We start from the raw sequence: 12,440 nt of genomic DNA, 5'->3' as shown, positions 1-12,440 counted from the left end.
GGCATAAATATTGTATTGGAGAGAAAAATTCTCCCAGGCTTTCACTCACTTTCCTTATCCTTCACTGACTGCATCTGCCACTATTCTTACTTGTCCACATATGGATGACACAGTGAGCTAACAGGTGACTTCTTAAAGGAGAATGCAGAGGAAAATAAGAATCACTAGTGTCACTATTATAGTTTGGCATTTTCATTTGGAGTCCTTTTATTTATACGGAGGGGTCAAGAAAGTCACAAGGTAGGTAGGGGTGGGTGCTGAAGCTAGTTATCCCCTTCAAATTTTTGCTGAGTTCAGGGTAAAAGGGAGAAGAAAAGGAAAAAGGGGAAAAAAAAAAAACAATTTGACATCTGCAAAAACAATAAAGTCCCTTTCCTGGGATGAGCAGTTAGGTGGATCTTTGATGTTCCAAGACCCTGATATTTTCTGTGACAGGTTGCCGGAGCATACTGTGCTATAATATCAAAAGCATTGCCAGGAGGAACAATAGAGTTGCCAAAAGCCGGCTGGGTATCCTTGGTGTCTGTGCCGCATTCTCACCACGGGATGGCTCGGCTGACTCATGTACGGTATCATCTGTTCAAACAGAAAGCATACATTCCAATGAGATTTTGCATCCTTAATAAACTCTCACTGAGCCGACAACTGTAAGTAGATTTCAGTGCCTTTATGAAATAGGGCAATGAACCTTGTGCTGTCATTGACTTTCACAAGCGTGTAATACCTCATTATGTAACCAACTTGGGGCCAAGTCCTGCATTTCTTACTGGCAAAACTCCCACTGAAGACCAGAGGAGCAGAAAGTAAGCCTGATTTCAGCAGATTGAGGAATGGAAGATTCCTCCTTTAATAAAACGCTGTACCTCTAGTTTTGGATGGCTCATTAGATAGCAATGTCAATAGTGAGGCAGCTAAATAAAAACACCTGATTCTCAAAAGGGCTTGAAGAAGAGTTGCATGGGCTCAGAATTGATTTTGTAGTTAATCCCCTTACTGAGTTACAGATTTTGGCTCCTGAATTTGAAATGTCAGCCTGTAAACCCAAGTATATATTCTACTTCCACACATAAAATTTCCACTGAGTGCACTGCATTTGGAGATATGCAAGGGATATAAGACCAGTTTCACTGTCTTGAAAGACATGGAGAAAGAATTTTAAAGGTTAACACATGACAATTGCTGATTTTACAGAATATGTTCTCAATCTGGAAAACCTCATAGGGAACAGACTATCTTTTATGGTACACAAAATAGAGATTTACATATATACTGCTAAAACTAATGAAAAAAAGAACCAGCTGAGTTAGGAAAACATGCTTACATATCAGTGGCAGAAGAGAACACAGTAGAAAATATTAAATTTATACCAAATAAAGCTCTGTTCAATTTCTGTAAACTAAAGATCCGTCTTAAAGTCACAGCCTGTACCATAAAAAAGGAAAGTAAAGTCAAATTCAACTTCTGGGTTGTTACAGGTGTGGTATTTTTCTGTGCAAAGACCTCCATATCCACAGCTATCTAATTTGGCTATTTTAAAAATAATCTGTTTCAGGCTTGTCGTAAAAAGTCAGCTCTGGGTTTGAATTTTCTTAGTATAAATGAATGAAATAAGCGAAAACATTTTAGGAAGTGTGAAGTGGTCTTAAATTGTATTCATAACTTATTTTAGAGCGCCTAAGTTTCCAGGAAAATTAATAATATCTCCCTACTTAGTGTAATAACCCACCCCATTTTATGAGAGGTGTTGACATACCTATGATGTATCTGTCTCATAGCTTCCATCTCAACAAATTGCACGGCCAGGATTACACTGAGTGAGAGCTGTGCAATTCCAGTTAAAGGCACTAAGGGAGGCGGGAGTCAGGACACTGGGATCACCACCCTGCTTTGGCATGGAGCCTTTCACATTACTTAGCCTTAGCTAGAAACAAGTTCCCTCCCCTTCACACTCTTGACACCTAGCACAAAAACAGGTATGGCACTTAGCATAATTCAGGTTAATAGGCTCTTCAGTCTCAGCTCAGTTACACAGCAAAATGCACCATAAACTGGATTAGCAATCTATGACGTTTTTTTCCAGCACTAATTGACGCTACAATCATGTCAGCCTTATCAACGGGTCTTCAGTGCCGCTAATGGCAGAAAGCATGGAAAGCAAGCACTGATTAGCTGCAAATACATTCACATTTGTGAGAAAAGGACATCATCAAATGAAAGCCCCACTGATGTCAGTGGGAAAAACTGGCTGGAATAATTTCTGCTACAGCTCCTCACCGTGTGCAGCAGGGAGACCCTCTCGGGCATTTCGGCTGTGAACGAGGCCCTAATATTTTTCCTCCAGAACTATTCCAAAGGGATTTAAAAATTTCAATGAATGCTGGCTACTGAAAACTGGCAGTTCCAGTGGTTGTTAGTATCAAAAGCTGTTTCACATGTCACTTCTGAGTTACACTCTTGCACTTTGGTGACAGTGCAATGAGAATACAGTACTTCACAAGAGCAGCTTCCCAATTAAAACACACTCTAAGAAGTTACGGGGAAAAAATGCCCCTGCTCTAATTGTCAGTTCTACCTCCTTTCGTATATTTAGAGTCAGCTCTTCCAAATTCAGAAACATTTACTCACTGCTGATGAACTAAAACTACAGGGAGAATGATGTGCATTACCTTCTACCTCTTGTATCATCAATAGAATTGCAAATAAGTCTGAATTTGCAACACTGAATGTCAACAGTTTTGTCCTAATTACATCCATGAGTCAGCACTAAAACACAACAGGGCAGAACTAGTGTAGAGCAGTAATAAATCCTCATTCTCTTTGACTGTCAGATACTGCCATGACTGAAACACTGGCTACTGCTAAAAAATCTCAATGAAAAAGCCCTAAACAAAAAAGATCAGTTCTCTTAAATGAAAAATACGGAGATCTTCTATGATGCCATTTTTATAAAGCCATTCTTCACTGGAAAATTAATTTTCACATAACATTAAGGGGTTCCTTTCAAGAAATCATCTGGGTTTTCTGCCAATGCAGTCCCAAGGTCTCTGCACTCGTATATTAGAGCACACAATTAGTCTGTAGTTCTCAAAATCACTTTACAAATATGATTTTCCTTGGAGGACCAGAGTTATAACACTGCACAATCTTTAATGCTTAAGGAAAAGGTTTTGATTTATTTTAAACACTGAAGATAAGTGATGAAGAGGACAAAATTCCTGAGTAAAATCTGGAAGGTCACTGCTAAAGACTCAGAATGCCAGCAGTAATTAGAAAAAATTATTTTGACAGCCATGAATTTTCCAGATCACATAGCTTTACATCATATGCTTCAGGTATAATTTTTCCAGCTATGCACAGCTGCAATTTTTGTTTAGGGGCTTTTTAGTTTTATTACTAAGGAGGAAGAGAAGGGGAGGAGGAAGCCAAGTACTTTCATCACTTCTGAAACAAGTGTGATCTCTACAGACCAGTTTCCTACAAATTCCTGGACAAAACAATTACAAGGGCTCAAAACCATATATACGGTGATTTTTAAAAGAAAAGTGACAGTAAGTAATCTGCTGAACATGACCCTCCTGCCTCCCAATTCTTCTGTCTACTGTGGAAGAAGACAGCGGCAGGCTAGGGGAGAGCATACAAGCAGAAGATGCATGCCAGAGGCAGGTAAATTAGTACACGACACAGATCACATGCAACAAGATCCACCAAGGAAGTGGCAAGTCTAACAGCCTAATAACAGAAAAGTGTGACAGCAGTTGATAGATCTGTGAATGTCTGATTATCTAACGGTGACTAGTCCAAATAATAAGGCAAATATACACTGATGTCAGGAGTGGGAACTTTTTGGTACCAAATCTTCTCATTGAAGCTATTATTTCCTTCTGGTAAGACAAATATTATTTCACCTCAGACTGCAGGATGCTTTTTGTATGATTTTGGTTCCCTGGTTGGCCTGCTGCTTTCTAATGATATGCTTTTTTGATGGTGTGAGTTAGATACAGCCATTCAATGGGAAGTGAGTGGCACTGCTGAAAAAAAATGCTCAGTGAGTTCACTAAAATCAGGCATTTATTACTCAGATGATCTCTTTTGCAAACCAGTAACAAGAGAAATACACGTTAATTAGCTTAAGTTCACCAAACCACAAAACATGAAAAAGTGCACTGAGTTTCTAGATTTATAGGTTACCCAGAGATAGGGAAAGATCATCCTAATGCCTTCAGTAGAAGAATACTGTTAATAAATGTATACATGTATCTACCGTAAAAGTACTCTCCTTGCATTTAGATTTGCTTAGAGAACATCTTCGCTTCTCAAAACCAGAATTTTTTTGAGAGTTAAAAAAATCACCTTAAAGAAAAATAATAAAATCTACTGTGCATCCACATGTAATTCATTCAAACTGGATAACTTGTGAAAGCCTTATTTATACTTCTGTATAAATAATGACTTTTAGTTAAAGGAACTGCAAATAACAAAGAGCAAAAAACCAGCATGTTGCTTCATACCAAACGGGAAGTCTCTTTCAAGTAGCATAAGACAGCAAAAAAAAAAATCTTGGTAATTTGTTTTCAGGGTATGTACTAAATGGCATGTGTGTAATTTTTTTTTCTGGCATAATTTGTTTATTTAACTGTGTATTCTAATTATTGAGGCTTGAATACAACAATGTATGAGCAGTGTGTAGCTACATATAAACCAAACAAATAATACTACTATTGCAAATACTTTTCGCACATACCCATCTAATTTGAATGTCATGAGCCATTCCATTGAAGTTGGTGGGATTACTCACACACTTAGAACTAAACATGCTTCTATCTGTCATAAACCTGAGTCATACAAACAATACACATGCACTTTTCCACACAGAGACACATCAGCTTGATTGATGGTGGAGATTAATGCAACTTTGCCCTGGGAAGATGAGGGACTTTATTACAGTAAGCATTATTCTTATTCTTAAGACAATGTTTTGTAAAAAAATAGACAGAAAAGCCCCCCAAAACTGAAGTTTGCTTCAATAAATACAGGATAGGAATTTATATATATATATCAGATCGTGTGTGTGTGTGTGCGTCTGCGCGCATGCATGCCTAAGTAAAAATGATACTTTGCCTAACCAAATACACATACTACTGTATATAATTTTACAGGACTAATTTCTTACTAACTCTGTCAGTTGCATGCTTGTGTCATGCACCAGCATTAAACTAGCAGTGGGTCTGTTTTTCTGAAAATCTTTTGAAACCACATAATAAACAAAGTGTGCCCATTGACTTTATTTCTAAAACTTTGGGTCCAGTTAGCAAATGGGATGTTTTGCCAATGTGCTGGGTGTTTGGCTTGGATGGGCCAGTGACTTCAGGATACTGGTGAAAATTTCACACTGGCACACACCGTATTTTATTAAAAAACACCCAAAAATCAAATGAAGCAACATTTTTCCTCCCCTGCATAGAACAAGGATACAGAAAATACACCATAAGAGATATTAGCACTGCTAGAATTGTGCAAAAGCTGAGCAGTTGTATCATGCAAAGCATGCAGAGAGAAGAGGAAAAAAAGTACTGAAGCACCAGAGGGATACACGCATTTGTTAAAAGAGATTCTCTAAGCATACTAACCTGCTGGTTCTAATGAATTTTCTACTTTGTCGTTAACATCGAAAACACGATCATGAACACCTATAGTTTTCATACAGCTGTCTATAACAAAAATAGAGATAACAGCCAAATATGTTAGTGAGACACCCTTTAACTCCCCACTTTCCTTTTTTTCTCTCTCTTTTTTCTCTCTATTTACTATATATAATTAAGCATATTCATATTTTAAAGTCTGTGGCACTTGTCCAAATGCCAGTATAGTCTTCCATTTGTACAACACTTTAAGAAACAACAAGTTAGCAACTGCCATGTAATTAAAGCAAAGTTCTCTGAAAAATGACAAGAAAATACGATGAAAATCATAACACAAATGTTGCTGTACAGAACAGATACACAAGATTTAACATTTAACAATAAAAAAAAAAATTACCGCTATTTACTAGGCCACACAGTAAAGCATGCGCTACAAAGCCACCCTCGAAAGCTTAATCTGAAGAACTTACTTGCTGGTCGCACAAAGACTTTAAGCTTTAGACAGGATCTCCTTCCATTATCTGGGATTGCAGAAGCTGTAAACGGGGAAGAAGGAAAGACAAGTGGAAAAGTAAGAGAGTGAAAATGCAAATCATCTTTTGTGCTAATATAAAATATCCTTTATCTTCCCTTCATCTGAAGGGCAGGACACATTTCAGCCTTTGCATGTAAGGACTTCAAGTGCAAAACGGATTATGCAAAAGCAGGGAAATAACTTCAGATTTTATTCTAATCCATTTTTTTATTATTTCACATGGAAGAAGTGAAGCACATGGTATTTTCAATGTTTTGTTATCTCCTTTCAACTTTCCACACCTTTTTCTCAAGAGGTTGTTTCATATGGTTTCTGCTGTAATGCAGGTGTCTACTGCGAAAAATTACACTTATGAATAATTAAGAACACTTAGAGAAAAACTAGTCTTGAAACACTAGTCCATAGGCTTCAGTAACCCAAAAAAGGATGGAAAAACAAAACGACACTGAAGGTGACAATACTAAAAATAGATCTATGTATCTACCCCCATAAAAGCAGAAATACACACCATTAAATTCTACCCCAAAATCAGTCTCCATGTGCTCCAATACATCTGCTTTTGTTGACAAAATACTCACCTTGCTTCAGTCAAAACATGATTCCCCATGTTATACAACTAACAAACCAGCTTATTCCTTCTTTCTGCCTTCCTTCATCATTTCCCATTCAAAGTATTTCATTTTAAGAGTACTCACTGTATTAGGAGAAAAAGAGTTAAGTGGAACCAACATGTCTAGCACTAATGCAAAAGATCATACACACAAGACGAGTGTCAGCACCTACTTATTTCCCAGGAACAAGTGCTGCTGTGAAAACTTCCTTTTCTAGACTTTTGCTTGCCTCAAAATACATGATCATAGGGAAAAACACCTGCCTGTCATCACAGACCGTATTGTCTGCCAATCTGAACACATTGGTAATTGTCATCGATGTCTGCAATTCTGAAATTGTACATTGGCCTGCAGTTCAACATGCACACTGTCAACCGAGCAACTTGACTTGGGCATGGAGATTTTCACTTGTGAAAGATCATTTGTATCCACATTTTTTTTGCCCTTGCAAAAGCCCTCAAAAGCTACAGCTGAAAAATATTGCCTGAAGAACTGCAAAGTAATTTTTATTTCATTGCCTACTCTCTGCCATCATTCAAAAAGCTATGCACTAGGGCAGAAGAAGTTACCTTTTGCAGAAAATTTTTTTTTGCAGTTACCTTTTGCAAAAAAAACTTTTGGAAGCTGTCTTGATTTACGAAAGATAATTGGGCTAGCAAAGTGTCAGTTTGTTCTGTTTATCACTGTTTCATCCCTTTTTATTAATTCTGTCCCTGTTTGTGACAAATGACTAAAATGACTTATACATAGACATATGAATGCACAGTCTTTGTCTTCATGCTAAGCTCACGTTTGAAGGGCTCCTCAGTTAACTTAAAATGAAATCCCTTAGTCTTTGATGGTGTGTTTCCAAGGCAGGCATCAGCTTTTTCCTAGAAGAACTTACCGAGAAGAACTAGCAAGTTCAGTACTAAGAAAAAAGGGGAGAACTAAGAGTCCAATACAGCTGACACTGTGGTTCTGCACCTGTTGGGAAGTACTTGAAAAATTGTCTCCCTCTTTTAATCAAAAGACAAAAGTGTGTAGAAATGATGCTCCCCCCTTCAAGATGACAAGCAGTTAAGAAGTGGTAACAGCTGGCTTTGCTGTAGGCTCTTACTAAATCAAAATCAGAAAAACTCCCTCTACTGACATTTACAGTAACGGGGCACAATATTTGCACTCTGCGGCTATATTCAGGAAATTGTGTCCTTTCTGTGGCCCTCACTGAATACATGCAACTGGCTAAATACTTTGCTCAGACTAAACAGGCAGTCCTAGATTTATCAAAAGATACGAATCCTATAGTCATTACCACATTACTAGCATAGAGGTGGAAATAACATTTTCAACATTAGCCAAAATAGAGTCCATACAGTAATTTTATCAGTAATGGATTTTTTTCTGCTCAGAAATTATTTGAGAAGTGCATCATAACACACATCTGTTTAAAGGCAAGTTTTAGCTTTGATGCTTACATGCTGTTGTTTACATTCACAAATTAAGCACGTTTGGGCTCACTGTTGTTTATTAGCTCTGTTAGTCAGTGACCAACTAGGATACCACTGACTAGCTAGAGTAGCTAGGATCTAATAATGTTCTACCTGGAAAAAACCAGAAAATTAATGCTTTGTACATATAAAGTTTATACATGTACATAATATTTGCACACACTTCAGACTAAAAAATAGCTAGTGATTGGCTGTGGTTTTTTTAAGAATAATGAGAAAAACAAAACAAAACAAAACTAGTGACATCTTGTTCTGCTCTCACATCTGCTTCAACAAGCAAGAACAAGGTGATAAAGGGATACACTGCAACCTCTTTGGCCTTCCCAAGAAACTAAGAACTGTTTGCCAAGCTGGATGACTACAATCAATTTATTCTTTTTTCTTCCCTTCTTCTCCCTCCCTCTCCCTTCTCCTTTTCATCTTTCAAGAAAAAACACAGACTAGTTGTAAGACCAGACGTATCACCCACAGGGAAATGTCAGGTTGGCTCATATCTGTCCTCTCACACACATCGCAGTAAGTTCATCAGTATTGTTCTGTTTCTTTGTCTGTCTTCTTTATTCTGCAATTATTTTCACCAGTATCTTACGAAAAAGCTGCCTGTTGCATTATGATGTCCAGGATATGATGGCAACAGATGGGATTTCTTTTCCCCTCTCCTTCAGAAACAAGCTCAAGATATTTCTTATCTGAATGTTAGGCACATCACACTTGCTCTCTTCTACGGAAAGCCAAGAGTCTTCATTAAAGCTGTGGTTTTTTGCAAGTTAATGCCTCAAAGCTTGAACTTAAGTTGAAGTCCTATTCTTCTACATGAAAGTAACTTTATTGGCATGCTCTTGCTGAAGAGGACGAAACTCCAAATCAGGGTGACTTATCAACCAGCATTTTGACTAACAGCTATAAAGAAACATCAAATGACCAAAGCAACATAGTAGAAAGGATAAACAGCACACATTAACATTTACTAAGAATAAATGCTAAATATGCTTTTTCTGGAGCAGAAATAATGCTGCATGCAGCTAGGACTTAAAAAAAAGCTGAGGCTTACATGAAAAATTCTAGGATCAGTTTGAACCAAAAATCTCTTATCAAACTGCCTGCAATTGGAAAAATTCATGTCTTGACTTCATGGCCTAAGGATAGGAAAGAGCAAAGCGATAGCAGAAGAAAGGTCAGTGGCTTTAAGATGCTGTATTTTCCACGAAAGGTGAGATTTGAATGCAGCAGAGTCCAGTAAACTCTTGCATGCTTGCAAGAGAGCAACCTTGCTGAACTCAAAAGGAGAAAGAGAACTGCTCTTTGTCAGCTGGGATCTGTTAAAGTTGCTTCTCAGGTAAACTATTGCTGTTGTTGCTCCATTACACTGAAATTAGTTATAGTATAAGAAAATATGTCCTTTCTAGGTGATACAAAGGGAAAATTCATTCTCATTTCTGCACAAAACCAGGTTAGCCCCTAAGGTTTTGGTATAAGGCTTTTCTATTAGTCTGTTTTAAAGGTGATATTAGCTATAAAATAGAGGCCAGTTCTGAGAGCAGGAAGTCTGTGATGCTAATGGAACCTGTCCCAAGCAACGCTTTCCATTTCAAAAGCCAAAATTCCCAAGGAAAAAAAAGGCAATTGAAACCTTGCCGCACAACAAAAAGTAATCTTTGAAAAAAAGATCCCTTATAAGGAGTAAAAGAGGTTATATCCTCTTTTTTCCATGAATGATATTAGGATAGAAAAGGTCTGACCGGTTTAGTTTGTATCAGGAAGAATCACAATGAAGAACAGAAAAGGAACTCTGCAGTGTTGCTAGTTCCGACATTCCATTACAACTCCTGTGAAAATTCATTCCTCTCCTGCCCTACCTCACCTTTACTAGCAACTTCATGACTATCTCCTGGGTCTCTCTTTTAAAAAACATCTTTTAGACTTCATGGTTACACAAAGACTTGAGGTTAGAAGGAAGTGCACACTAAAATCCCTCTGAAATCACGAGACATATGAAAACGCCTCAATGATTATAAAAGTAACTGGTTTGGTCTCTCTCTTTTTTTTTAATAGGAAAACTCCACTATTTAGAAGAAATTCAAGTCATGATCTCTGTCTTCTTGAGATGAAAATTCCATCTCCATTAGTTGAACTAGAAGAAAAGAAGAAATTGCAATAACCTACTTCACATAGGACCAGATCCAAGCTGGATCCAAAAATGGCTCATAAAGACAAATTAGATGAGAAAATTTCTCTTCTCTGAACCACTTCTGGCTACCATTTTTATACCCTTTAAGGAAAGTTAAGACAGTGAAGAAAATTATTCTCTCCTCATCTAGAGCCAAACCATAAATATTTCAGTATTTGCTAGCTATATTTAAATATGGAAAAAAAATAATGGCTCCCTTCATCTCACTCCTAAGCAGTTCTCTGCTGGAAAACACATGGTACATTATTAATATATTAGATATAAATAACAGGTTAGGTCCTTCCTCAGCCTGATACGGCTTAGCAGAGTTATTCAAACTGTAGGAAGCCACAGATGGAGAACAAAAAGTAACATACACAGAAAACAGTGTGGGTTTTTTTTTTTCCCCAACAGTTTTGCAGTTTAATGTACTATGTTAAATCCCAAAAACTCTTTCAGGGAGTCATCAAGATATGGCCCTATCAACCTTCAAACTAATGTACAAAAAAGAAAAGGTATTAAAATTTCAAAAGTAACTTGGTTATTGGGACCTGCTAGTCATGTGACAAAAGTTGTAATTAAGTATTTTCTTTTCTGAGACAGGCAGCTGTTTGGCTGGCAACTATCTGAGGCTCAGTTTCTGACTTAGGAGCAAGTTATTACGATGCTGCAGATAAAAAGTCTCAACCGCCCTATTTATTGATATTGTCTCCTCACAGCTCTGATATAACATGCTGCAGATACTCTGCAGCTTATAATTCTCTTACTATTTTGTATTTCAAGTTTGTATTACCAGTTCACTTGTAGTATTCTCTGAAGAACTATAAAGCAGTGCTCATGAAACACTGTGGAGACAAGTCTGTTTTCACTGTGTTTTTGAAGGCCGTGATGAATGTTTTCTTCTGTTCTCTGCTAAGCTGTCCAGCGAACAGGGTCTCCTTGTAGAGAAGATCTGAGAAATCTCACCAAGATCTCACCTCATTTCATTGCAGATATACTACTACCAGCCCCCCCTCCATGTGTTAAACAGATTCTGGCACTAGGTGCTTCCCAACCACAAGCACTGAACAGAAATGTTGGTTCAGATTGGGAAGCCAACTGAAGATTAGTTTTGAACTTCTCCCCAGCACACTAAATAGAGGTGCCACCTGCATACAGCTGGAGTAAACACCTAATTCTTGCTGCTCAGTCAAAAGGTCTCCAGGTGTAACTTCTGCAACCACCTGGAGAAACACCACAAAGGGAGAACCTGCAGCAACCCCGTACACAGGATGCTGCGTGCTGTTAATCGGAAAGTCATGTTTACGCAGTCCTTCCACTCTCTTAGTCCTGTAAGTTACAGACAATCTCTTCAGGAGAAAATATTTATAGCTGTGATTTGCCTCTAGCCCTTTCAGGCACAATACCACTCCCACCAGTCAAATCCAATATCCAGGTAACCTTATACAACCTGCAAATCATAATTTCACCAACCTGAAGTGTTTTAGCATCCAATATCCTGTGTCAGCTACAGAGCTTTAGAAAGTTTTATTTTTAAGAACAGTCATCTGCTTCTTTCTTTGTAAAGAAATGAGTATGTGTGAGAGCATTAAAAATGCAGTTTTCCATTATGTTTGCCACAGGCAATATTTCTCAATTTGTGCAAGTCAAAAGAAAAAATAGCCTATTAGCTGTTAGAAGAGCTGAGCCTTTCCCCTCTAGGTTTTCATGTGATTTACCATATAACACAAATGTATGCAAATTAGCCAGGTAAATGCAGAATTAGTTATTAATATTCTTCTCACAGTTTAGATTGAAAAAAGTTACAAATTTGCATAAACGGTACAACTGAAAAAGTCAGCTAGAATTTAATGAATCAATAAAACACTCCTTTGTGTGCATACATGAAGTAAGGCCCATACCTAAGGACAACGATGGGATCTTCAAAATTATTAATCAAAAAAGAAGGTACCTGAAAGGATTTACCAATGATTTTCACTTCCCAAGTGTTAAAAACAA

General features: G+C 37.6%; 1 protein-coding gene across 2 annotated transcripts in view; it reads right to left on the bottom strand.

Annotated features, from left to right (window-relative positions):
* Window positions 1–454: 454 nt before the first annotated feature.
* The window catches only part of EFNA5 (ephrin A5), a 209,920-nt gene continuing 197,934 nt past the window's right edge, over window positions 455–12,440 (bottom strand). Inside the window, exons 3-5 of one of the 2 annotated variants that reach the window (XM_086629491.1) lie at window positions 6,110–6,175; window positions 5,628–5,708; window positions 455–576 (exon numbers count right to left, since the gene is read on the bottom strand). In XM_086629491.1, coding sequence (XP_086485617.1) covers window positions 455–576; window positions 5,628–5,708; window positions 6,110–6,175 — 269 coding nt within the window. The remainder of the gene's footprint in view (window positions 577–5,627; window positions 5,709–6,109; window positions 6,176–12,440) is intronic. The other variant, XM_086629492.1, reaches the window with a different exon arrangement.

Source organism: Tauraco erythrolophus, chromosome Z, assembly GCF_009769465.1.
Source record: "Tauraco erythrolophus isolate bTauEry1 chromosome Z, bTauEry1.pri, whole genome shotgun sequence".
Lineage (NCBI taxonomy): Eukaryota > Metazoa > Chordata > Aves > Musophagiformes > Musophagidae > Tauraco > Tauraco erythrolophus.
This window is presented reverse-complemented; position numbering and strand designations above follow the sequence as displayed.